This window comes from Colletotrichum graminicola (assembly GCF_000149035.1).
Source record: "Colletotrichum graminicola M1.001 genomic scaffold supercont1.2, whole genome shotgun sequence".
In the NCBI taxonomy this organism is placed as follows: domain Eukaryota; kingdom Fungi; phylum Ascomycota; class Sordariomycetes; order Glomerellales; family Glomerellaceae; genus Colletotrichum; species Colletotrichum graminicola.
Window position 1 is genome coordinate 474236 of NW_007361006.1, and position 25029 is coordinate 499264.

Sequence of the window (25029 nt, forward strand, 5' to 3'; positions counted from 1 at the left end):
CCCGAGGAGGAGGGAGTTGCTGTATAACCTCATATCTCTTGCGTTCCTACAGTGCCTCCTCTAGACGGGATCTTGACGGGAGCTGTAGACGGGAGGGATCAGGCACTACATTTGCTTTCCAATGCGCGGCATCGCTGGCTGGTTGATGTTACCCCCCCCCCCACCCCTACCCCCCTTTCGTGCCAGGCAGGACGACGAGCCGTCTCGGTCTCGGGAAGGTCATTAGCTATTGCGCGATCGATGTCCTAAGTAGGGCAGTCCTCCGAAACGAGAGGAGGAGAGAAGAAAGGAAAAGAAAAGACCGCGCCGATCCGGCCTCTCCCCAAAGTGAACTATCGTATGCGCAAAGCCGTGCCCGCGTGATGGGCTCCGTTGTTTACCTCGGCTGCTGCATGCTGCTGCATGGCCAGTCACTATCCAGGCGCGAGCTTGCGGCCGAAAACACCACTTGGCAGCATGGCGCAGATCAGTTCCGGACGATAAAATACTGCCGCAGCGGGATGTCTAGATGCCGAAAGGCGCCTTGATTGGGAGTATTGGGCCGCATGTCATGGCGTTCCTCCTCCACCTTCTATTTCGCGCCAAAAGAAATATGTCTCAGAAGATGTGATTCAGGAACGTGGTCGCCTCATGTGCGTCAGGAGGAGGGCGACCTGTCATTAAACAGTGTCACAGTTTGCCAAGACCAATAGATAGCACGGTCAGAAGGCATCGTCGAATTAGATATTGTGAATTCAAACTACTCTGCAGCTAACTATGGCTGTCTTCGAGACTGTGTATACTCGCGGATCATACGAAACCTGCACCTGCTATTGCCAATGCTTTGATGATCCCGCGAACAGAAACAGAGAAGCCTTCCGAGGATGAAATGAAAAATACGTACAAGACAAGACGGCCGCCCAAACCGAAGCAACAACCCATGTCGACTCATCATGTCGTGTAGCTCGTTGTCAAATGTCCGCGTTATTATACCGTCGTCAAGAGACCGTGTTAAGAAGCCAGCGTAAAGAAACAGAGCAAGGAAAAATAGTATACGAACAGGATTCTCTTCCTGTGAGGTTTCCGTTCCGGGATATCAATAGCAAAAACAGGTGTAAAATCGACAGAAAAACTTCGTCCTCTGGTTGGCGCAAGCAGCATCTTCGGGTGACAGGATATCCGCAACAGGTCGATATCGCCCACCATGGGGTGGGTATGAGAGAATCGCCTAGAGCTGCACACCTGGTCACTCATCCCCGGACCCCAACGGGGCCCAACGCCACATCTGCCGAGGGGCGTTCACTCACCCCTTTCAGGCAGAATGTAAGCCAGACTGTCCGCTGTCAGTCCGCAGTTCTGAAACCTGCCCCCAGTATGCAGGCATTCTTCCCTCAATTTGGACTCCCTGGAAAGAGTCATGGCTCTGATAGATACTGCCTCGCGTCAGGTCAAGTCCTACGCGCCCTCGAGAGGCTGCACAAAGTTGTAGTTGAAGTCCAGTAGGCCATCCAACATCCAGTGCTGCGGGTCAAAGAAGTCGTAATTGGTTTCGCCGTAATTGAGGCCACTCAGCATGCTGTTGCTGGGTGCCTGGCTGCCGATTCCGCCAGAGTGGCCTGGGGTAAGAGCTCCGTTGGTAGAAAGCAGGCTGTTCGCTTGCAGCCCTTGGGTGGCCGGCATGAGAGTACTGTCCAAATGGGTCGATGACGCTGAGGACTCGTTCGCTGAGTCTGGATTAGTAGGTTGTTTCATGGCTATTTCGGGTGGCACGTAAGTCAGTCATCACAGTCACACCGAAGAGAGACGTGGATGCAGTGGCCAGAGCATGGGAAGGGGAGGTGGAAGCGGAGTGCATAATTACCGTCAATCGAGCCTCTACCTTGGGCTTGGTACTCTTCTCTCCATCGCCAGACAGAGTCGAACACGAGACTCATGCTGTGGCGACAGCGCACCTTCAATTGCAATGTATCGTCAATGTGCAGTGGAGAGTCGTCGTTATCGTAAGATGCCGTGCTGTTGCTGTCAAGCCGGGCTCCATTCCACATTTGCACCATCAGCTCGGCTAAGCGCCACTGGAGGTCGTTGTTTACAACGCTTGTCGCGCGGATGGCGTTGATTGTCTGATGGAAGAGGTTGCGGCCGCGATCATAGTCGATTGTCTTTGCAAAAAACGACCGCATAAGCTTGAGCAGAGCAAATCCTGCCGCAATCAGCATCTGCTGGATGTAGTTTGTCGCATATAGCAAGATCTGTCCGGGAGAGTTCTGCCCGGGTGATGTGACCTTGTCGACCTCAAGGATATTGTCCAGGAAACTCGTCGTGGCTCTCCAGAGTCCCATAAGATCGTCGATGTAGCCTGGTGTCGTACTCGAATCAAAGAAGCCAGCCAAGCGCAGGTGAAGGGCGGCAGCCCGCATATGAAGATTCACAATGGGCCCCAATTGTTGCGAGAGGATGGATGCCTGGAGTTCGTTGAAGTCCTTCCGGTACACCCGCATCAACATGGCTCGATGCTCGTCACCGGCGACCCCCCGAGGATCACTGGCATTGCTGTACATCTCCTTAGAGACCTTATCGCAAAAACGTTCTACCTGGAGCCTGGCCTCTAATTCGGGGGTCAACCGAAACGGCCCGTCCTCTCCCCGACGAACAGCAAGTGTCCAATCGTAGAGGGTCGAGGCCGGTTGACCATAGCCAGTACCGATGCTTTGGGCGACTATGTTGCAGACAGCCCATGTTGTTACGCGGTCATGCAGTTGTTCTTTGTTGAGATCGACTGATACCCGAGAAAAGTCTTGACTGTGGTTGGGCCTGTGAAGGCCAATACCCGTCGCAACCTTCATCATGACACCGCACAGAATATGTGTCGGATCAGCGCTTGTCGTGCTTGTTGGCAGAGGCCATGTGCACAGCAAACACAGAGCCTTGACAACAAAGTAGCTGCTGGGGACGTCTCCAATGGTTGACCATAGCAACCTTGTCAAAGGCCCTGATATCGAGGTCAGCAGCGTGGGGTCTGCGCTATACCGACGAGCAGCAACCGAGATGATTGACCAAAACAGCAGAGCGTGTTGTTGAAAGTACTGGTCGGGTGACTGTTGAGGGTTGAGGAATGGCAGGAAAGGATGGTAGAATGCGAAGAATTCGTTGAATAGCTGATTTACGGACTCTTCGGTCAGACGGACATTCTCGAGCTCGTGTGTGTAGCGCGGTAAACTGTAGGACCCGCCCCTCTTGAGGTGTAGCAGCGAGGATACCGCCTCATCGGAGCCCATAAGAGAGGGGTTCCGGGTGTGGGTATACACGCTCGTTGCGATGGGAGACTGAAGGTCGTGGTCGTCATCGTCGATGGTGTAGCCCTGGTTTTGGGCGCGTGCAATGTTGCGGCGCAATCTGTCGATTTCCTTCTCCATCTCGGCGTGCTTCGAACGCTTGCCGACACGCTTGAAGTTTGACTCAATCTTGCAGTCGAGCTTGAGACGATTACACCGAGAACAACTCTGAAAGGGCTCTTGCACAACGTCGCATCGCAACTGTTCCGATTGAGGGTTTGTCAGTCGAGTGACTCCTGCAATGGGACATCATTCGTAAGGTGACTCACCTTTTGTTGACGGCACTCGTTGCAAGCGCGTTTCACGCCGGGCTGGCGTTTTTTAGAATCTGGCTCGCCATTTTCGTCGTCGTGACCTACATTGCTGCCAGGGCTGCTGTCCAAGGCCATTGTGCTGTGCTTCCTTTTGGGAGGCCCGTTGGGAGCATGACGGGTATTCGTGGGACTGCCGGGCGAGACGGGCGTGGCCCCGCCGGCAGCGACGATGACCAAATCGTCCATGCAGGGCACGACGGACGGTCAGTCGGGGTGAGACAAAACAATACGCAGCAGAGGCGGGTTCGGGGACCCCCTCCCGAGCCGGGCGCGGCGTAAGGTGCGGTCGGAGCTCGCAGGAGAGACTCGGCAATCGGAGATGTCTGTAACGGTGAGCGAAACTCACTGGGCCGGCGGTCCGGTCTCGCGACGTGTGTGTTGGAATTGTTGATGTGAGGTGGGAGCTGGTGTGGCCGAATGCGGAGGGCGGGGAAGTTTGCTTTCTGGTTTTGACCTGAAGAGCGAGGCAAGATTTGCTATGGATGAGGACCTACGGTACCTCTGGGGCCTCTTTGCGCCAGCCCAGCCCAGCCCAGCCGTTGTACTTTTTTTTTCTTTTCTTTTTTTTAAGAGGGGAAGCAGCGGGGGGGGGGGGCGATGTGTGGTATTCGTCTCCCATTGGTTGTTTTGGTCTCCGTCTCCCCGCTTTCGTCTTCTACAACGGGCGGGGTCAGCAAGCTGTTCACACATGCCAGCTGCCTGATAAGGAAAGGCCTGTTACTTAATTTGATGCTTCTGAACAGGCAGATCGCAGCAGCTGTCAAAAGCGAGAGAGCACAGATATGTCGTGAGCCCCTGCACTCAGTACAAATGCTTAGGTATTAAGAGAGCAGATCCGATCGAAAGACAATCAAGACTAAACTGGGATTAACGAAATCTGCTGGTCCGATATCGTTCTCGTTTCCCATGATTACCCACACACGTCTAACTTTGCATCTGGGGAATTGTTCCCACACACCCGCATGAGTGGTCATCGTTTTGCCTAAAACCGAGAGTGGGAATTGTAGGTCAAAATTGGGTCGGTGGGCGGGTGAGCGCCAGTCCTGAGTGGCTGGTTGTTAACGGAAAGGCGTGATGGGTCTGTCCTTTGACTACCTACCTACCTACTCCGCTCCGTACTATGTAATCACAATTGAAGAGGGGTCGTCAATAGCTCACGTCTCGACTCCTCCCTTCGTCGTGGCGGAAGCTCAAGGCTGACCCTGCCGGGCTTGTTTCGATCAGACGAAGGCAAATCTCAAAACAGGCCCGGAAACTGCACTCGAAGCGTTCCTAAAGCCCATCAAAAACACTGCATCTGGTCAATCCCTAATTACCTCGTTGCTCACGTCACTGTACGATTTCGGCCATGGCAAAACAAGAAACAAAAGAAGCCCCCAAGCTACCAGTGAAGGTCGATCTCGCATTGCCGCCTCTATACCGAGGCAACGGCTCCTATACCGAAAATCCCAAAGGTGTCCGTGACGTCCAGTTTGCTATGCCGGGGTCGCGAACCAAGCCAGGTGAGACCGTATGTTTCGGACACCACACGCGCTTCGAAACTGACTGTTGTCGCAGTCGAAGTACTCCACGTAGACTCCACGGCTGTACCCCAGCCATTCGTTGATCCAGCTGTCTTCAAGAAATGGAGCGGCAAGTCTTGACTACCAAGAGACAGAGTCGAAACCGGATCGTGATAATGTGAGGGATTGCCACGCGGTAAACGTAGACCCTGCGGCATCACGGCTGTTGAGAATTGGAAGTACAGAATCCCAACGATATATCATACGATGGTTGAGAGGCGATGCTCCAGTGGGGTCAAGCTTGGTGTTTCTATCTCTACTCTCGCAACCAGAGTGTGCGCGCTCTCTTTAGCTGCCACCGGCATCTGAAACCCCAGCATCGCGATTCATTCTGCTTGCGTTGGGAAGCTTTGGTCACCTTCCGGCACCTTCCGGCCTAACTGCTTCTTAGTCGAGGTCCACCCAAACCAAATATAGTGAGCACAAAGGACTCGCGCGGGGCCACATCCTTATTGTCGGAGCTGCATCATGCCTACGCCTGTGACAAGGGTCCAACTGCACTATCGACTGTTGGACCTTGGGTCTGAAGTGTCGTGTATGCTTCATGAACCGACCGTCACCAGAATGGGGCGTCAGTTGGCCGGTCTCAACCGGGTCAGTACATGGACGTATCCACCTCTGGGTCGCTACCCGAAACCACCATCCGTCGTAGGATGGCTGAGTTGTGCAGAATACCGTCCACTTGTTCTTCCAGATTTGAAGCGATTGGACATAGCCCACGAAGAGTCAGGAAGTATCCGCAACTAAACAGCCCAAAGTTTCTCACCCCACCTTCAGAGTGCGGGGGCTCTGTGCACTAATACCGGTAGGAGAGGACGGCATCAAGAAGGGCAAGGGTCTGAAGCTAGCAAGCGTTCCATGTCGATTGACAGTACCATGACGCCGATTGTACTGCCGGTACTATAAGAATCCCGTTGCCACCTAGAATTGGCTTCTGTCACTCCTTTTGGCTGCAATAAAACTTAATCTGTCATCCTTTCTTTCCCTTCGTGATACCCTTCCTGGTCGAGTGGCTTAACTCGTCCTCCGCATCACATCCAGTCAATGTCGACTCAAACCAACAGCACCTCGTCAGGAGGGGACTACATTGTCCCCTTCTTCATTGACGGGGGAAAGATCATCCCTGAAAAGACTTTTGACGTCGTGTCCCCCGCCACTGGGAAAACTGTCCACAAATGTGGCAGCGCAACTGAGAAGGATGCCCTTGCGGCAGTTGACTCTGCCGCCGAGGCATTCAAGAGCTGGAAAAAGACGACCTTGGTCCAGCGCCGAGACATTTTTCTGAAGACCGCCGCCATTATGGAGAGCCGCAAAGAGGAGCTGGCACGCATCATGTCGGAAGAGACTGGCGCGGCCGCCGGGTGGTCCGAATTCATTCTGGGCCTGGGCATTGGCTGCATCAAGGACGTCGGCGGACGCCTCGTCACCGTGGAGGGTTCTGTTCCGGCCACCAATGATCCTAACCTCAGTGCCATGGTCTTGAAGGAACCTTACGGAGTCGTTCTCGCAATTGCGCCCTGGTCAGTAGATTATGCTTGGTGCCAGTGACGCCGGAGCTAACTTGGTGTCAGGAACGCCCCTTTCATACTGGGGGCAAGATCCGTGGCATTTCCCATTGCAGCTGGCAACGCAGCTATTCTCAAGGCGTCGGAGTTTTCTCCGCGGACATTTGTAGAGATGGTGGCTTGCTTCCACGAAGCCGGCCTGCCCAAGGGTGTGCTGAACGTGATTGCTCACGAGCCTGCCAACGCCGCTGCCATCACAACAGCTCTGATAGCTCACCCTGAAATCAAGAAGATCAACTTCACCGGAAGCACCACCGTCGGGCGCATCATCGCCAAGCAGGCGGGAGAGCACCTGAAGCCAGTGTTGCTCGAGCTGGGAGGCAAGGCTCCGGCTATTGTGTGGGAGGACGCCAACCTTGACCTAGCCGCGGACCAATGTGCAATCGGCTCTTTTCTCCACGGGGGACAGATTTGCATGAGCACGGAGCGCATCATCGTCCACAAGAAGGTCAGCGAGCAGTTCCAGGCCAAGCTGTCTGCCTCGATCGAGAAGATTTTCCCATCAAAATCCGATGCGCCCGTTCTTATCAACGCGGTCGCCGTCGAAAAGAACAAGAAGCTCATCAAAGATGCCGTCGGCAAGGGCGCCGCCGTCGTTGCGGGCAACGTCGATGCTGAGGAAACGTCTAAGACCAGGCTGCGGCCAATCGTCATCAAGAACGTCAGCACAGATATGGACATCTACCAGACCGAATCTTTCGGCCCGTCCGTGTCGCTCTTCGAGGTCGAGACTGAAGAGGAGGCGCTAAAGATCGCCAACGACACCGAGTACGGTTTAACCTCTGCTGTCTTTACAGAGGACCTGCGTACAGGTCTACGATTCGCCAAGCAGATCGAATCAGGAGCCGTCCACATTAACGGCATGACTGTTCACGACGAGAGCGGCATGCCCCATGGTGGCGTCAAGTCCAGCGGCTTTGGCAGATTCGGCTCGACAGGCCTGGAGGAGTGGGTGAGGACGAAGACGATTACATACCGGAACTGAGTTTCCTCGTTCCTAGCGCTAAAAATATACCTTTTCTGAATGAAGTTGGGACACATCAGCCCCTGATCTTGTTGTACGCCCAGGCCTGGAGCTGCGCAGCCTAGTGTTCTCGGACATGAAACCGTGATATCCCGTATCCTCTAGTCCCTCGTGATTCGCAGCATGAGGTTGACCGAGACTATCCGTGCAACCGATGCCAATCTTTTCGAATCGCCCATTCGATAATCTTTCCGGATATCCCTTGGGAAGGGGAATTGCGGAAGTCCCCCTTGTGAGTGAAGCTCAAGTAGAGCAGCCTGTAACCAAACTCGCGCTGTCCTAACTTTCCGTCCGTGCGACTTCTAGTTAATCCCATATTGATTTACAGGCGCAAAGCTCCCAACTCCCCGGAAAGTGAACCGATGACAGAAACAAGTTCTATCGGAAGAGAATTCATGCAGAATCAGCTTTCCTAGATTGCACAGGACTTTTCGTTCCTAAGGTTGGCTCGGGTACGTCCATGACTCCGTAATGTTGCTGACACCGCCCGAAGCATCCGAACTGATTGGTAACCAGACGAGCAAGGCAAGCCCGTGCGCTATCAATTGGCGCTAGGCCCCTCCTGTCAGGCAGCTCTAAAGATCCCTGCATCGCAAATTCGAAGCTCGCTCTCGAGACCTTCAGGTCTGGCATGACGTCCTATTACCAACAATCTGCGCCATGCTTCCCGCATGGGCTGTCAGACCAGCCTTCCGCTCGCTGCCGGGCCTCCGAGGTCCTTCATTGAGTTCGCATCACCTTCCGAGACAATGGTACTCCGACAAGAAAACCGCCGGCGCGCCGGTCACGCCCTCCACCGCCGAACATGACCTCCCCGACCACCGAAAGCTGGGCATTCGGCAGGAGCTCTTCACCACCTCCGTCTACAGTCCCGGCTCGCCGATATTCCTCCCGAACGGCACGCGGGTCTTTAACCGCCTGGTGGACTTCCTGCGGCGGCAGTACGTCCACTACGGCTTCGAAGAGGTCATCACACCAAACATCTACAAGAAGTCCCTGTGGGAGCGATCGGGCCACCTGCAAAACTACGCCGACGACATGTACACCGTCACCAGCCGTGCGCGCGCTCCCGAGGAGAAGGCAGCTGGCTGCTGCGGGGCCGACGGCAGGAGCCCGCCGCACGAGGGCAGCGGCGAGACAGCCCGGACGGCCGAGGGCGAGGACGACGACTACGGCCTCAAGCCCATGAACTGTCCGGGCCACTGCCTCATTTTCGCCTCCAAGACTAGGAGCTACCGCGACCTGCCCATCCGCTTCGCCGACTTTAGCCCGCTGCACCGCAACGAGATCTCGGGGGCGCTTAGCGGCCTGACGCGCGTGCGTCGGTTCCACCAGGACGATGGCCACATATTCTGCCGGCCGATCCAGATCCGCGAGGAAGTTTTCAAGACGCTCGACTTCATGAAGACGGTCTACGGCGCGCTGGGGCTGGATTACTTCGACTTCGCGCTGTCGACGCGGCCGGCCGACCACTACATCGGCACGGATGCCGAGTGGGAGCGGGCGGAGGGGCAGTTGCGCGATGCGCTGGAGCAGGCCGGGCTGAAGTATACCGTCAAGGAAGGGGACGGTGCCTTCTACGGCCCAAAGATCGATGTCATGCTCCACGATTCCCACGGGAAGTCGCATCAAGCCGGTACGATCCAGCTCGACTTCCAGCTTCCGCAGAGGTTCAATCTCGAGTACAAAGCGCCGGCGCCCAAATTGGAGGCTCAGGGGTTGCCGCTGGAGAAGGCTGACCCGGCCGAGCTCGAGACATACGGGTCAGTCACACCCGTCATGGTGCACCGAGCCATCTTGGGCTCCGTCGAGCGTCTAATGGCGCTACTGATCGAGGAGTACAAGGGCAAGTGGCCCTTCTGGCTCAACCCCCGCCAGTGTGTTATCCTGACCCTGAACGACACGGAGCCCGTGGTCCGTTGGGCGTCCGAGATCAAAGACACCTTGACGGGTCACGACCGCGTGAGGGACCCGAACAAGCCGGTACAACCCCGTCCGACGGGTTTTGCGGTCGATATCGACGTGAGCCCACGGTCGCTGCAGAAGAAACTAGCAGAGGCGATTGAGAAGGGGTACGGCCTCATCGCCGTCGTGGGAAAGAAAAACGTCGAGAACCAAACCGTGACGGTACAAACGGGCGAGCGGCCCAGCGAGAACGGCGACAAGAAGAAGCCTCGGGAGGACCTGTCGGCCATGGGTTTGCGCCTCAAGATGCAAGAAATGGTTGAGACGTACCAGTAGGCGACAACGCGCGGCTTGTATAAAAAAATGTAAAACTGTACACTACTCCCTGTGACAACGCGTTTGGGGCGTTGTGTTCTAGAGCTATGATGCAAATAGACCGCCAATAACCGTCCTCCGAAGCCCGCCTGACAATATAGTGCTGTTTCTCAGCCCATGCCGTAGGTATCTCTCCACCGAAACCTTAACTCCATAATTGAACCCCAACGCAAGTCAAAAGAAAGAACCCTTCGTCAGCTCCTTGGCATGTCACCTGGTCCTGTTGGAGGTGCTGTTGGCCTGCTGGTGATAGAGTGGCCTGGAGACGATGATCAGTCAAAACTCGACGCTTCTGGTTGGGCCGGCTCCTCGGGCTGAATGAGTACTTACCGCTTGTACTTCTCATCGACCTCACCGCCGGTGCTCTCGATGCGATCCACCAACTCCTGGCGCTGTCTGAGTTGCTCTTTCATAAACTCAACAGTCTTCTTCAGAACGAGACCCTCGGAGCGCCCCTGGCCCTCCAAGCCGGGCACCAGCTCTGTCAGACGGTCGAAGCCCTCACGAATGGCCTGGCGTCGCTTCTGTTCTGTGGACGCGTGTTAGTCTTGTTGTGGGATGCGCCCAATGTGATGCCCGGTCAGAGGCGTGACGCATGGCCACGCCGTTTCTGCCGCTTTATACAGAGAGCTGAACTTACCAGAAGCAATATGGTTCTGCTTCTTTTCCGCCTCGGTGAGCCGCGGCTTTTCTTCTGGCTGCTCGGCATCTGCAGCAGCTGACGGGGAGTTTGACTTGTTCGGAGAAGACATAATGCGCTGCGTAGTTTGTTTCTCTTCAAAGACGAAAGTGTCGCCAGTGGGATCACGTCAAAAGTAGCAATGTGGTGGTTTGGTCCAATGTTGAGAAGGGGAGGCTGTGGTGTTTCGCACGATCACATGCAGTTTCGTACCAAAGCGGTATGTTTCTAAGACCGGATCCTCCCTCTTGCAGGATGCCCTACCGTACACTACCTACCTAGGTAGGTAGATAGGTACACTAACGGGTCAAGAACACCCCTGTATAGCAAGGTTCCTGCAGCACGTTTGTTTCCGTCTGCAGGGCTGGCAGACAGCTGAACAGCCAATGCTCTTACTTTGCACATCCCTTAGGAAAGAACAGATAAGATAAAGAACTGTGGATCCGGTGGGGTATTGCACGGTCCCCCAGCTGGTTGTGACCTCATCGGCATTGTGATTGCTCATCCAGGAATTCTATGGGTGCCGGCCCACAACCCGCCAAATTTCCTCTCTTTTCCGATAAGTGCTCTCGGTCATATTCCCATCTGATCCGAACGAACTCTCGGAACGGAAGACAAGCTGAAGACAACTCCATCTTTCCCAAATTCCCCTCCTCTCTCGAAGCCTCTCCCATTCCGCGGGCCCGCCTGTCCTGTGGCTTCGCATACACCGAAAATGGCCGACACGAAGACTACCCTCGATACCCCACCCGCATACATCAAGGCCACGGAGCACCTGAGCCGACCACGTGCGCCTTCCGCTGCCGCTGGTGGTCCCGGCCCGCGGACGCCGCTACCACTCAATCTCCCTATCATCTCTTACCTCAAGTCTAAGCGCGTGGTCCTCGCCTCTGCCTCGCCGCGGCGGCGCGCCCTCCTTGCGCAGGTCGGCCTGACGAACCTTGAAATTACCCCCTCGACAAAACCCGAGAACCTCGACAAGTCGGCATACGGACCTTACGAGTATGTCTCCGAGACGGCGCGGCAAAAGTGCCTCGACGTGTACGAGACGGCTCTGCAGACGCACCTTGCCTCGATCCCGGACCCCGACGTCGTTATCGCCGCCGACACTGTCATCGTAACCCGCGACGGTCGCGTGCTGGAGAAGCCGCGTAGCGAGGCCGAGCACATCAAAATGCTGCGCCACCTAAGGGATACCCGCGTGCACCGCGTGCTGACATCCGTGTGCGTGATCGCGCCGAGAGAGGACGCGCGGTCGCCGGGCTACGAGATTGGGAACCATACTGAAGAGACCAAAGTGTACTTTGTGCAGGAGAACGATGGACTGCCGGACGATGTCATTGAGGCATACGTCAAGACGAGAGAGGGCGCTGACAAGGCGGGCGGATACGCGGTGCAGGGCATCGGTGGGATGTTGCTCGTTGAAAAGATTGAGGGCAACTTTGACAACGTGGTCGGCTTGCCCGTGAGACAGACGCTGTCGCTCACAGAGAAGGTGGTTTTCAAACAAAATGGAGAGGAAGTGGGCGAAGAAGACGTTGAAGAGGATTTGATGTGATTTAGAGGATAGTTGAGCGACTTGGTACATACCCAACCCCCTCGACATGAGGGGCAACGCATCCAGAGGGCGTGCGAAATATTATGAGGTGGCCCCTGTTTCTGCTTTCGTCTCTCTTGGTCGAGCTGACAGCCTGCACTGTTTGTGTTGTAGCGTAAGGTTTTTCGGAGTACAGTTACAGACAAAGTGTGGTATGTGAAGGGCCAGTCTTTGTATCTGTTGCTTCACCGAGACCCGGACTTTGGAATCTCCAAGTTGCTGGGGGAGAAGTCAACGCGCAAGAGGGTTCGTACCAAATTGACGTGTTGGTTTGAGCAAATCGGGCATATGTAATCCGTTCCAGAGAATGACTGTGTGAAGGCATGGTATGAAAGAGGAAGGCTATTAAGTGATTTGATAGTTGGATAATGCATAATAGAAGACATTCTCCTCTAGCGCGGAACTCCATCTGACGAACAACCAAGAGTTGCTGTACCTTTTATATACTTATATTACAGACCAGCATCAGGGTGAGTAGCCACTCAAGATTTCGAGATAGTGCATTGTTCAGCAGGAATTATTATGAACTAACTCTTCATTCTGTGAAACTGACTTGCTGCAGTCAGTTGTAAGTTTCCCACACGGGGAATGTCCATTCTGCCATACCGTCTGGCGGGCCATAAGACAAGTGTCTCTGAGCGACAAACCTACGAAGAATTTCACGTGCTGTTCAAGCCGTTGCGCCCAGCCAAAGCTCATAAGTAACAACCAAATCATTCTATGGCGCACCAGAATCGTCATCTTCCCGAGTAGCAAAAATTGGGCTTGACTGTGTGTTTCACGTCAAAAGTATCGACGCTTTCCGCAATTGAGAAGATGTAAGACTGGAACCCCTGAACTCCTGAATGATAGACATTGTTTGTCATATGTGGACTATTGGTATCAGAGGCTCGTAGATGCCTCTTCCATCCCATAGGCCTGGAGCGAAATCTGCATATATTTACGCATATGCCAGCGACGTGTGACCGGTGCCTTTGCCGGTTCGAGTGTCGCGCATTAGTGTAGTACCAAGTTTTTCTTTTTTGTTATAGAAACTCGTAACACGCCGTCGGGTACTTTCAGGATGCTGTAGGCCGTTTGAAAGGATGGGCTTCTGTGTTGAAGACCCATTCGTCCAGGCTGATCAACTGGGGATCCGAAAAAATCAAATAAAAGTACTTCAACGTCTTGGCAAAGAAGAAGCTCTCCATCGTATCATCGTGCCGTGACTTCACATACGTCACGTCGACGACTACTGCGTGAGCGTCATCCGTCTGCGTCGCCATCTGAATGGCTTGGAACATGTCCCACGCCATGTCAAGGAGGTCTTCCTTCCCGGTGATGCGGTACAAGATAAAGAGGCTCTCTATGCCCTCGGGCCGCAGGTTGTAGCGAGCGTCGTCGACGCGCCAGAACCCACGGGGTGCACGTTGGCTGCTCTGCGCGGCCCATTTCTGCTCGTCCCATTCGCAACCCTCCACGGTATCGCACTTGGTGACCTGAGCCTTCTCCGGCATGAGGCCGCTCTTGAAGGATTTATATGCCCAAGCACACCCGCGCGCAAGTTTGTCGCCAACCTCGACATCATGAGGTATGTCGAAGAGTCTGCCAGCCATGGCAAACATGCCACCGGCGGAGCACGATATTTGTTCGACATCCGGAATTTGATCGATTTTGAGCAGCTTCTCGTTGACGATGGCCGTGCCGAGCAGTAGGATGTCGTCCTTCTGTGGTGTCATCGGTCGGTATAGGAGGTGAGCTTTGGCTGCCTTTGCGGCACCCCTGTACATTTTCTCATACGAGGTGTCTAGTCCGCCAAGCAGGACGTGCATCTTCGGGAGGTATTCATAGAGCGAATTGTCATCTCCACCTAGCTTGAAAATGTTGTTGTCGGGAGCCTGGAAACCGTCGCGGACGTTAATATAATTCGGCCACATGCCCGGCAGCATCGTTTCCTCTTGCATGCGGTCAAAGGCCAGCCTGATTCGCTCGATAGCGTCGTAAAACTTGAAGTCCCCAGTTAACTGAGCCAATCTTGTGAATTCCAACGACATGCTTCCAATAGCAGCAGAGCTTTGGTAGGGATCGGGCAAGACCCTCCCAGCCTTGAGCTCTGCAAAGCTGAATGTGTACGGAGGGAACCGGTTTGGAGTATCAAAGGCGGCATACAGCATATTGGCGAGCTCAATGGCCTTGTCGAGAAGCACCTGTTCATTGCTGAGGTCGTATGCCGACAGAAGCCCTCCAAGGTACCGAATGTTCGTCTCAAAGACGTTACATCTCGACTCCGTCGCGTTGTTCCAGTCAATTGTGCTGACGTACACAACTGCTCTGTTGAAATCATCGTACAATCCCATTAACCAGAGTGTATCGAGCGAATCAACCAATGTGACGCCCCAGCCGTTATAGCGGTTTTTGCCCCTTAAAGACAAAGGTTGCAGTTCGTCGTATCCCCAGGCGTGCCGAGTGTATGACTGCCAGCTCTTCATGAAAGCTTTGTGCACCTCATGGCGACGGGACCTGCTTGTGCCGAGATCCCTCCTCACTAGGCCGTCCGGTCGGTCTGTGGCGAACTCGAACTGGATCTTGGGGAGGTCGAGAGGCGCTCCATTGGGAAGTCGTGCCATCTCGACCAGAGGGACTGGATGCTTCAGCGGATGCGTGGACCAGTCATAGCTGCTCTTGGTAGCTTGAAGGATGGGATAATCAACACTGTCGTCATCATCATCATTATCATCAAGCTGTACCGGCTCGTCCCGCAATAGCAGGACCGATAACACAACAAAGACGACGACCAAAACGAGCACCCGATATGTCGGCGGGGAATACTTTCGTAGCTGGAATCTCGCTACCATTGTGGACGAACAACGAATCGGGGTGCAGGCGGGGTGGCATATGGAGGACAAGGGCTGGGAGGGAGAGAATAGGACAGGCCTGCCAGTCTTGTAGGAAGCACTCTCTCGTCATCGGATCTCGACCACAAAGTCCGTGGAATTGCAGTCTTTCTTGTGCCCCTTGCGGCGTCGGATGTCTCGAAGGTCTGCCGCCTCTGGTGCGTCCCTTCCGTGAAACACGAGGGTTACCCATGATTCTGCTGTCGCTCGTCCTGGGACTGTCCGTGCAAGGAGGGGGAGAATCTCCCGGACTGTTGGCATCGATGGACCGACCTCGCGATTGGACCCCTTGGGGGGCTAGGTGACGGTGCTTCCAAAGCCACATGCGTATACAGGGGAATGCCGTGTTGTCACTGCCACGCTAGATGGGAGATGGTCGAGGATGCAACGATGAAGATGGAAGGGCATTATTAAGAGACCATTGTTGAGTGGGTAGGTGATAGGTCATGAGGCTGGATGGAACCACCATGCCCAACTGATCATGGCAAACGCCGTCATGTAAAGCTCTGTGCGATTGAACTAGACTGGATTGACTGCACGAGCAGTCAAGAGAGGGTGTCGTTTCACGGCACCTGACATGTTTCAAAGACCGTTGACGTGGGAAGGCTGGCTGAACTTGCTGTCGGCCGACAACGTGGGTGGGAAGTGGACCGAACGGTGGGTCCGGGGCAAGTGGGGAGTGACCGAGATGGTAGTCCGTACACACACGTACAAGCGCAAGCCACACTCGTGTGGCTGTAGCTTTCTCTGACCGCCAAAACTTTTTCAAATTTCTGCCGCATCCCACTTCCTAGGCCCAGGATCGCCAACACAGTCCTTCGCTTTTTCGAGGAAGGTTCTATTTGCCGTCACGAAGAAAGACCCTTCCCATAGGCCCAAACAAAGAAAGAAAAAACGATGTCATCGATGCGCAACGCCGTACAGAGGCGTTCCCATAGGGAGCGTGCTCAGCCTTTGGAGCGCCAGCGGTTTGGCCTCCTCGAGAAACACAAGGTTCGTCAAGCAGGCTCTACTCTTCTGCATTCTCGAGCTAGTTGCTAACGGCTCGCTCTACAGGACTACTCCCTCCGTGCCAAAGACTACAACAAGAAGAAGGCGCAAATCAAGTCCCTGCGCCAAAAGGCCGCGGAACGCAACGAGGATGAATTCTACTTCGGCATGCTCAGCCGCAACTCTATGGGCTCGCGCGTCAAAGACGGCAGGAAGTGGTCCGGCACAGTCGCCGGCGACCGCGGCAACAAAGCCATGGACATGGAAACGGTGCGGCTTCTAAAGACACAGGACGTCGGCTACGTGCGCACCATGCGCAACGTCATCTCCAAAGAGGTGAAGCGCCTCGAGGAACAGATCGTGCTTGTCGGCGGCATCGAAGCCGCGAGCCACAACGACGACGATGCGGACCACAGCGACGACGAAATCGACACGAGACCCGCGGCGCCGAGGAAGATTGTGTTTTTGGACGGCGCGGAGGCTAAGGCGGACGCCGCACAGGAGGAGGCGATGGACCTTGACGGAGAAGAGGACGACGAGGACGAGTTTGAGGGTTTCGACGATGACGACAACAAGGACGCCGACGACGATGTCCAGGCACAGAAGGAGAAGGCACTCCAACGGTTACGGCTACAGCTACAAAATGCGAAAAAGAAACTCAAGGTCCTTGCCAAGGCGGAGGAGGGCCTCGAGATACAGCGTGCTAAGATGGCCAAGACGGCGACCTCGGGCGGCACCACGAAGAAGGGCAAAAAAATTATGGTCCGGGCGCGCAAGCGATAAAGTAATTGTGTTATATCTCCAAAGGTTGGTGGGTCGGCGAACAAAAAAGTTGGTTGCGTTTTTTCGGTGTTTTTGGTTTTTCATTTCTTCATTTCAGTCCTAACATCTGAGCGGTTATTGTTGGGGGGGGAAGATAGCCTATGCTCAGAAACGTCGTCATGCGATACCCAGGCACACCCCGGAGTAAAGATCTAGATTTACAAAAAAAGGAATATCATCGCTCCTGTCCATAGCCCTGGACGAGGTCTCTCATAAGGAAATGCCCATTATTCCAACGCCCCCTAACCAGACAGAGAACGAAACCCCCAGAAGATTCATGCCTCGACAAAGTGGTATCTCATTTCCATCATGCTCAACCCCGGACTTACACCTTTTCTTCATTCTGACTTCACACCCACACATCTCGCCAGTCCTTTGACGATGCCAGCAAGCGCCTTGAAGCCCAGCGTCAAGCACCATACGAGGCATTTGAATAGACCCGTTACGAGCTTGAAGAGCACCCTCAGTGGCCACGGCAACCCGTCGCGCGCCTCCTTACCAGCCTGCTCCAGCTTCGCAAAGCTGCTGTCCTGACTCTCAATGTCAATTTCAAACTCCTCCATTTTGCCCCTCCGTGCCGCCGCCGCCGCTCGCTTCTTCTCCTCCCTCTTGCTCAGCCGTCGCTCCCAGCCCACAGGCTCTCGCGGTGCAGGCGGCGGCTCAAACGTCTCGACCTTGGTATTCTTCTCGTCCGCCGCCGCGACAAGCAATAGCGCCGTAACGGCGACGTCGACGAGGAAGAAACTGTCAATCTTGGCGGCGATGGCCGTGTCGACCTCAAGATGGCCGGCGCCGGTGCCGTCACGTGTTAACTTGGCGAGGTGCTGCGGCGACTCGTGGTGCTCGAGTGTGTACTCGACGCGGCTCCAGGCGGGCGAGCGCTCGATGGTGACGCAAAAGGGCGTCGCAAGGGCCGGATGGACGAGGAAATGCGACCCCGAGTCTTCGTCCCAGACGAGGCGGGCACACTCCGTCTCGGCCATCATGACGGCGTTCATGTCGTCCGGCTTGTCCAGCGCCATCTTAGCAGCCGCGAGGGGATAAAGGAGGGCAACGAGGCCATCGTTGGGTGGGTGCTTGCGGGACTCCTCTTCGAGTGTCGTCGTGAGGACTTCCTGCCAGTGCTTGTTCTCGGCGCCCTTGCCGTGATCTTTGTGACCGACCACGCCGGAGAGGATGCTACTTGCTGACGAGCTTGTCGTGGGATTAGGGGCCTTGTAGATCTTGGCAGGGTCGTGGCGGCTGAGGGTGACATATGCTGAGGCAGAGGTGGGATCGAGTCGGAGGCTGTAAAACGGTTGGGATGAAGAGGACAAGGTGTAGACAGGCGCATCCTTTTCCTGGGAAAACTTCATACAGTACACCCTGCCTTCCGAAGGCGGCGCCTTCCAGCCGTTGGATACCTTCCATAGGCTTTTCATGTGCTCGTTCGTTGAGACACTGGGAATGACAGGGGGCTCGATATTTCGCCTTGGCCATCGTTGCGCTGCGTCGCCGCTCAGCGGACTTCGTACAGGACTTCTGTGATGGTTGCTCTGGCTATCACCCTCAGGGTCTGGATACCATGTCGTCCGGTTGATTACGGCTCGCGGGATGTGAGTCGGACTGGTCTGTGTAGGGAAGTAGTCTTGCTGGTTGAGCGGAACGTCGGGGTTATACCGGGGGAAAATGGACCGCAGGGTAGGCTGCTCTTGGGAACACGATGACGGCTCCTCTGTCAGTGGAAGCTTTGCTATCGAGCTCCGAGAACGAGTACTACTACTTCGCACCAGAGTCTGTGCCTGGGAGAAGGCAGTGTCTGTTCGAGGTGGTACGTCGGCGACGGGAGGAGGCCGTTGGATGGGTGCTGCCCTTGCTGGAGGCTGCGCTGGCCCCTCGCGTCTACATGGCGTAGTTTCCTGCTCGCTAGCTTGGGCCCGGTGGATGCTTTGGGGAGTTTCTGATCGCTCAACTGGCGACTGGACTCTCTGCTGCGGTGTCTGTCTGCCATGACGCGGCGGAGAAGTTTGATCAATTGCGAGGATACTCTCAGGAGACACAGCCCGGGTCCGCTCCTGGGATTCTGATCTTCGAGTTCGAGATGCTGGCCTTCGCACCGTTGGAGGCTTCGAGTTGGGATTCGGGAAGAGTGAGTACCCTCCAGAGGGTGGCGGAGCTGACATACTTGCTGGACTACGCTGAGTTCCAAGTCGAGTGTTGGATTCTGCCCCCTGTGTTGGCAATGTCCAATCTCCTCCGCAGGTAAGGGGTATTGCCTGATGAACGAAGAAGTAATCCAGCTGCTACCGATGCATGATCCCAACTACGGAACCTAAGAATAAACAAGTCCTTTTTTCCTGCTATTGCAGTTCTAGTCGAGTGAACTAGGTGAAAGAGAGAGAAAGGCACGTAAACATACGACCGTTTACGATACCAAGAGAGAGTATATACTCTCCTGCCCATTGAATCAAAAGCGCTACGCTGGTTCAATGGCAGGTCACACACAGGCAGGCCTAGTAAGCGCTGGCTCATTAGATAGGCCATGATGAGTGGCGAGAGCGACAGAAGGATGTAGGGGATGGAGGGGATGGAAGGGAGTGTGGTCGAAGTGCCATACCAAAATAGAATGCAAGATGCGGGCTGGGCCAATCAGTCCAACCATCACACTGCATCGTAGGCGCCGAGACCAGGGTGGTAAGAGACCAGCCGCGCGGGGTTGGTTCGACGTGAGACTCGCGCCATTGGCCAGAACCGCCAAATTGAACTCCTGGATTCTGACCGCTGTGAGCAATCTTTGAGAGATGCCGACTGTGCAGCACTTCGGGCAGCGGAGCGAAATGTAACGTGGGAAAATGGGATGGCTTGCTGGGTTGTTTGAGATTTATGCGTGTTCCGCCTTTGACCTTGGAGAGATGAGCGGTCGTCCATCGCGTACAAGAGCTCAGAGTACATGCTGCATGCTCTGTACACCAGGAAGAATAAGGAAAAAGGAAAGAAAGAAGGATGAAAGAAATATGTTTTTCTTTTCTTTTTCTGTCGCGGCAGTCTATCTTTAGCTTAACAAGGTCTGCACTTCTTTTTTGTTTTATTTACGGATATTTACCTGTGTGACCTTAAAAAGGAATGGCTTGAATACGTACTTTAATCTGCATTGGCAGTCAGGAAGAGAAAAATGAGGGCTTGTTGATTTGGCAGAGATCGCATTTGATTTGGCTTCTTTCAGGTGCCGAGACGAGAACTGACATGTGTACCTGGAGATCAATGTTGGGACGGGAAGCTGTGCTGGCTGGCAACTTGCCTGGTTGGTGTGTATATGTCGGTGTTAGTTAGGACGGCACCGCTCGGACTTGAGTACCGCTTTGGTCGGCTTCCTTACAAAACTACTGGGGCACTGCCAGCGTTTTCGGGAATACATGGCCAGGAGCTCTTCTGATAGTCGGCGAAGTCGATTTGGTAACTGGAGATGGAGATGGGCGTCCGAGAATATCAACCATTGGCTATTTCCTAGTCATCGAGTTGACTCAACTTACCTGGACTTCGAACCCATGAAGCTCACCTGTCTGTAACCCTAAATAGTCTGTTATGGCTTAAGCTAACGCCATGGCATTTGCGCATACCTTTGTTGACAAAAATGTCAGAAATTGTGGCGATCAGTGAGTTAAACCTCCCCTACCCCGTTGTGAGAGTGAGAACCCACTGGCAAGCGCGGCGCTGGCGTGATTGAACGAATCACTGCTTTGAGACTCTAGTAAGACGGCCACCGAATAGGAATTGTCGCCAGAGATTTCCCAAGACCTCTTCAAGGCCATTGATGTTCATCCTAACGGGGTGGAGCTTACAATCGCTGGGTAATAATACCATGTGCGAAGCTGGAGAACGTGATCACAAAATGGGTTCTCAGGACGTTCTGGCATGGAGTCGTTGAGGAAGAGCAATACTGAGGCTTACATCACCTTCATGCCTGGCATTGAATATCTGGAGGACCCCTGGCGCAATACAGAGCTTTTACTGAAGAAAATGCGAAGTGACTGGGTTTGGTCGAGTTTCGAGCGAGTTTCCAGATGACGAGGTGAAGTGTGGGTTGCGAATATTGTACATGGTGTGTAAATCCCATGATCTACTGCTTGTTTCCCCTTCCCAGTTCTTGTGGAATGGCGGGAAAGTATCCCGCAAGGAGATCAGTGACCTGCACGAAGTTTTCACAATCAAGGGGCTGCCAAATGTGCTGGCCATCATCAACTGCTCCGGTCTCGGGTTTGGCCATAAGAAATCGTCCAGACCACGAGGTAAGTGAGCCTCTGGTATGGCTCGACATTATTTTCTGTGTCGTTAACCGGTCTGACAGATCTCTCAGGCAGATGTGTGCCATGGCCAACGGCCAAATTGAGCCTGGCGACGGTGACGCGACAGGATGCCGACGGCTCTTGGACACCCTGCGTTCCAAGAAACTTCGATGGTGGCGCCGTCATTGGCGGCACAAAGGAGCCAGACAACTGGGATCCAGAACCGTCACTGAGGGTGCAGCTGCTGGAGGCCTTCGCTGATACGTATCCTCATATTCTAGAAGATGGCGATGACTGTACCATTGTTCGCGCTTATGACCTTGGGGGCAGGGGTTTTGAATTTGTACCGTCAACGCAGATTTCGAAATCTGTTTTAAGGAGTACAAGATAAGGATTTGACTGTGTATGCGGACGCGTTGAGAGCAAGATGTCTAAAGAGCGATATCGGCATAGGTAGATAATTGGTCCCTTACGATAGTACCAAACCAAATAGGTAGAGCCCGTCTACTACGTAAGGACCACCGTTCGATGGCTGCAGGTTTGGTACCTGCATGGTGTCATCCGAAGGACGCCTGAGTGGTTTAATCAGGGCCTTGGCGGTATAAAGAAGGGGGAGAAAAGAACCGTTGTTCTATAGGAGCAGAGGTGTTGGTGAGTAAATTTCAGCGAGAAGGTTTTTTTTATTTTATTTTTATTCTTCTTATTTAGGTCCACTGCCATCCCATGTCACTCTTCCCCGCGCTCCGATAAGCGGTGAAATAATAGCAAGTCCCTGGAGGAGTCACAAGGTGGGATGTTTTGAGTCATTGCCCCACGTCCTGTTCTAACCCAAACCTAGCAGCTTCCCCTTCCTTCAACAAACATCTTTTAACACTGCGCTTTTTCATACTACTTCAAGTCAATTGAAATCGCAACAATGGCCAGCACCGTCCTTCACCTCCGGTCCGAGACCAAGCCCCTTGAGCACCGCTCTGCGCTCACCCCCACCACCACCAAGGCTCTGGTCGAGGCCGGCTATACCGTCAACGTCGAGCGCAGCCCCGTCCGCATCTTCGACGATGCCGAATTCGAGGCCGTTGGCGCAAACCTCGTTGAGGAAGGATCCTGGGAGAAGGCTCCTGCCGATCATATCATTGTCGGCCTGAAGGAGCTCGAGGAGAAGGAGTTTCCCCTCAAGCACGTTCACGTCACTTTCCTCCACGTCTACAAGGTAGTTTCTTCTGAAACAGTCAGCCCAAGGAACCACTAATAAAAAATATCCAGGGACAAGCCGGTTTTGAGAAGACTCTGGGTCGCTTCCCCCGCGGCGGTGGTACCCTTCTCGACCTTGAGTTCCTGACCAACGAGACAGGGCGCCGCGTCGCCGCCTTCGGGTACCACGCTGGCTTCTCTGGAGCCGCCCTTGCCCTCGAGAACTGGGCCTGGCAGCTTACCCACCCGGGACAGCCATTCCCCTCCGTCGAGTCGTACCCTAACGAGGATGCTCTCATTACGGACGTCAAGAAGGCATTGGACGAGGGCGTAGCAAAGAACGGCGGCAAGAAGCCACGAGTGATCGTGATCGGTGCCCTCGGCCGCTGCGGTTCTGGCGCCGTTGACATGTGCACCAGGGCTGGTGTCACCGATATCATCCGCTGGGTAAGCCTTGATTGTGGCTCGCACCATCATTCGTTTCACAGGCTAACAAAGACACAGGATATCCAAGAGACTCAGGCCAAGCCTGGCCCGTATAGCGAGATCGCAGAATCTGACATCTTAGTGAACTGTATCTACTTGAGGTATGCATTTATCTGACAGCAAACTCGAAAAGGAGATTCCTAGTGTAACAATGCTAATCTCATTGCCTCATACAGCCAACCTATTCCTCGTATGTACCATTTCATTTTCGTTTTGTCGAATATGCTGGACGGTTCCTAGTGACCCAGGAGAATATCATACTCCCTAGTTTGCTTTCAAAGGCTCACGATGGCGACGCAGCTCAAACATGGAGTTCTCAAGGCATTGGCTAACATTGACTACTTTAGCCTTCGTCAACATGGAGTCTCTTCAGGCCCCTGGTAGGAAGCTTTCCGTCGTGTGCGACGTTTCTGCCGACACCACCAACCCCCACAACCCCAGTAAGTGCTAGTCCTCAGGATTCAGGTCCAGTCTTGTGCTAACGCCGGCAAACCCTAGTCCCCATCTACACAGTGGCCACCACGTTCGACAAGCCCACTGTCCCAGTCGAGGGCTTTGAGAACCCGCCCCTGAGCGTCATCTCCATTGATCATCTGCCTTCGTTGCTGCCCCGCGAGTCTAGCGAGGCCTTCAGCAACGATCTGCTGCCCACCCTCCTGAACCTCAAGGACTGGCGCAACGACCCCGTCTGGGCCCGCGCTGAGAAGCTCTTCAAGGACAAGGTCGCTACCACGCTCCCTGCCGAGCTTCAGAAGAGAGAGGTCTAGTGGGCCCTTGTTCGGCCATATCTTTGCTTTCTGTGAAGTTGAGAAACCTGGCGTTTAAGGGAAGAAGGGGAACGTTACGTGCGTGAGGAAGAGGGAGAAAAAAGACACATCCGAGATGAGAAGTGGCTTCTGGGAATGAGATGTTGAGTTGGAAAAAAAAGTATAGACCATGTGCAGGCGTATAGAGGATGATGCGCCTTGTCATAGATAGAAGCTTGCTGGCCGCAGATAGGCCTTGTTGGTGTACTCTTTTTGATATTGGCCCGCCGTCTGTCTCCCAGCTTCGGGTCCCTTTTTGGGGTCTGTTATACCTAGTCTACATGGTGTGTGTGAAAATATTGTGTTTGTACAAGCCGAATGTTCGCGCCATGGAGCAGGGTGTCCTAAACCGTAAACCCAGAACGCCCAACATATATATGCATCTGACCCCCACGGTTCTCCTTTTCGCTACCCATCCCAGGCTGTTGGCAGAAGAACAAACTGGGGCCCCTCCGCCGCACCATCAATCACTACTCTTATCTCTTCCCTGCCAAGGCAGCCGCCGCCGCCTCTGCCTGCTGCTGCTGCCGCTGCTGCTCCTCCAACCTCTGCCGGTCCCGGGCGGCGTATCCGCCGACCCGCTCGGCCATGCGCATCTTCTCCTCCTCTTTCCTCCTCGTCTCGGCGTCCTTCTCGGGCAGGCCCCACCACTCGCGGATGAAGTCCTCTTGCTGCGCCTTCTTGACGGCCTTGCGCTCGCGCTCCTTTTGCCGCTCGAGGCGCTTGGCGAACCACTCCTCGCGCGCGGCGTCGTGCTCCTGGGGCGTCGCGTGGGCCTTCATGCACCCGTTCATGGCCCGCAGCTGCGTGCGGCAGACAAAGGAGACGGTGAAGGTGCGGTTCAAGGCGCAGTCTGCGAAGGCTGTCCGGGGTCAATTTGTCAGCTTGCTCGTCAAGGCCACCTAGGCAAGGCGGGGGAGGGTCGCCGCCAAGATTCCTCATGGAGCCGCCAAAAGGAGGGGGGGATGCGAGGAGAACCCTTCTCACAGGCGTCGGTATCCGTGTTATATGTACGAGGCAAAGCGGCGGGCGGCCCGAGGAGATGGGGAATTGTGGAAGGGACGAACGCACCCTTGATCTCGGGGGCGCAGGCATTGCGCACGCGGGCGTGGTAAATGTCTCTGATCTGCGCTTCCTGCGAGGCGGAGAGGGGGAGCGGGTTGCGCGAGGGCATCGGCAGGCCCTGTGCAGCGCCGCCAGTTGGATCCTGAGCCGCCATTGTGGCCATCAATCGGGGGACTCGGGGGACTCAGAGGTAGGAGGTTTC

General features: G+C 54.7%; 12 protein-coding genes across 12 annotated transcripts; 7 read left to right on the top strand and 5 right to left on the bottom strand.

The window, feature by feature from the left end:
- Window positions 1-1434: 1434 nt before the first annotated feature.
- GLRG_00601 (uncharacterized protein) lies at window positions 1435-3811 on the bottom strand (the record flags this gene model as incomplete). Its single annotated transcript, XM_008091286.1, has 3 exons — window positions 1435-1703; window positions 1841-3512; window positions 3581-3811. 3 exons carry the CDS (start codon window positions 3809-3811, stop codon window positions 1435-1437), a joined length of 2172 nt encoding a protein of 723 aa, XP_008089477.1.
- Window positions 3812-4973: 1162 nt separating this feature from the next.
- GLRG_00602 (uncharacterized protein) lies at window positions 4974-5268 on the top strand (the record flags this gene model as incomplete). The annotated part of the gene is made up of 2 exons (XM_008091287.1): window positions 4974-5127; window positions 5237-5268. 2 exons carry the CDS (start codon window positions 4974-4976, stop codon window positions 5266-5268), a joined length of 186 nt encoding a protein of 61 aa, XP_008089478.1.
- Window positions 5269-6231: 963 nt separating this feature from the next.
- Window positions 6232-7737, top strand: GLRG_00603 (aldehyde dehydrogenase; the record flags this gene model as incomplete). Its single annotated transcript, XM_008091288.1, has 2 exons — window positions 6232-6707; window positions 6759-7737. The coding sequence occupies 2 exons, from the start codon at window positions 6232-6234 to the stop codon at window positions 7735-7737; spliced, it is 1455 nt and encodes a 484-aa protein (XP_008089479.1).
- Window positions 7738-8436: 699 nt separating this feature from the next.
- On the top strand, window positions 8437-10017 carry GLRG_00604 (threonyl-tRNA synthetase; the record flags this gene model as incomplete). Its single annotated transcript, XM_008091289.1, has 1 exon — window positions 8437-10017. One exon carries the CDS (start codon window positions 8437-8439, stop codon window positions 10015-10017), a length of 1581 nt encoding a protein of 526 aa, XP_008089480.1.
- A 249-nt stretch (window positions 10018-10266) lies between these two features.
- GLRG_00605 (helix-loop-helix DNA-binding domain-containing protein) lies at window positions 10267-10808 on the bottom strand (the record flags this gene model as incomplete). Its single annotated transcript, XM_008091290.1, has 3 exons — window positions 10267-10315; window positions 10387-10585; window positions 10697-10808. The coding sequence occupies 3 exons, from the start codon at window positions 10806-10808 to the stop codon at window positions 10267-10269; spliced, it is 360 nt and encodes a 119-aa protein (XP_008089481.1).
- Window positions 10809-11450: 642 nt separating this feature from the next.
- Window positions 11451-12293, top strand: GLRG_00606 (uncharacterized protein; the record flags this gene model as incomplete). Its single annotated transcript, XM_008091291.1, has 1 exon — window positions 11451-12293. One exon carries the CDS (start codon window positions 11451-11453, stop codon window positions 12291-12293), a length of 843 nt encoding a protein of 280 aa, XP_008089482.1.
- Window positions 12294-13390: 1097 nt separating this feature from the next.
- GLRG_00607 (glycosyl hydrolase family 47) lies at window positions 13391-15166 on the bottom strand (the record flags this gene model as incomplete). The annotated part of the gene is made up of 1 exon (XM_008091292.1): window positions 13391-15166. The coding sequence occupies one exon, from the start codon at window positions 15164-15166 to the stop codon at window positions 13391-13393; it is 1776 nt and encodes a 591-aa protein (XP_008089483.1).
- A 936-nt stretch (window positions 15167-16102) lies between these two features.
- Window positions 16103-16978, top strand: GLRG_00608 (uncharacterized protein; the record flags this gene model as incomplete). The annotated part of the gene is made up of 2 exons (XM_008091293.1): window positions 16103-16198; window positions 16262-16978. The coding sequence occupies 2 exons, from the start codon at window positions 16103-16105 to the stop codon at window positions 16976-16978; spliced, it is 813 nt and encodes a 270-aa protein (XP_008089484.1).
- A 377-nt stretch (window positions 16979-17355) lies between these two features.
- GLRG_00609 (uncharacterized protein) lies at window positions 17356-19179 on the bottom strand (the record flags this gene model as incomplete). The annotated part of the gene is made up of 1 exon (XM_008091294.1): window positions 17356-19179. The coding sequence occupies one exon, from the start codon at window positions 19177-19179 to the stop codon at window positions 17356-17358; it is 1824 nt and encodes a 607-aa protein (XP_008089485.1).
- Window positions 19180-20908: 1729 nt separating this feature from the next.
- Window positions 20909-21670, top strand: GLRG_00610 (FAD dependent oxidoreductase superfamily protein; the record flags this gene model as incomplete). The annotated part of the gene is made up of 3 exons (XM_008091295.1): window positions 20909-21028; window positions 21138-21282; window positions 21351-21670. The coding sequence occupies 3 exons, from the start codon at window positions 20909-20911 to the stop codon at window positions 21668-21670; spliced, it is 585 nt and encodes a 194-aa protein (XP_008089486.1).
- Window positions 21671-22195: 525 nt separating this feature from the next.
- Window positions 22196-23723, top strand: GLRG_00611 (alanine dehydrogenase/PNT domain-containing protein; the record flags this gene model as incomplete). The annotated part of the gene is made up of 6 exons (XM_008091296.1): window positions 22196-22489; window positions 22543-22917; window positions 22975-23057; window positions 23133-23146; window positions 23304-23396; window positions 23455-23723. 6 exons carry the CDS (start codon window positions 22196-22198, stop codon window positions 23721-23723), a joined length of 1128 nt encoding a protein of 375 aa, XP_008089487.1.
- A 515-nt stretch (window positions 23724-24238) lies between these two features.
- On the bottom strand, window positions 24239-24981 carry GLRG_00612 (uncharacterized protein; the record flags this gene model as incomplete). The annotated part of the gene is made up of 2 exons (XM_008091297.1): window positions 24239-24624; window positions 24834-24981. 2 exons carry the CDS (start codon window positions 24979-24981, stop codon window positions 24239-24241), a joined length of 534 nt encoding a protein of 177 aa, XP_008089488.1.
- Window positions 24982-25029: the final 48 nt, after the last annotated feature.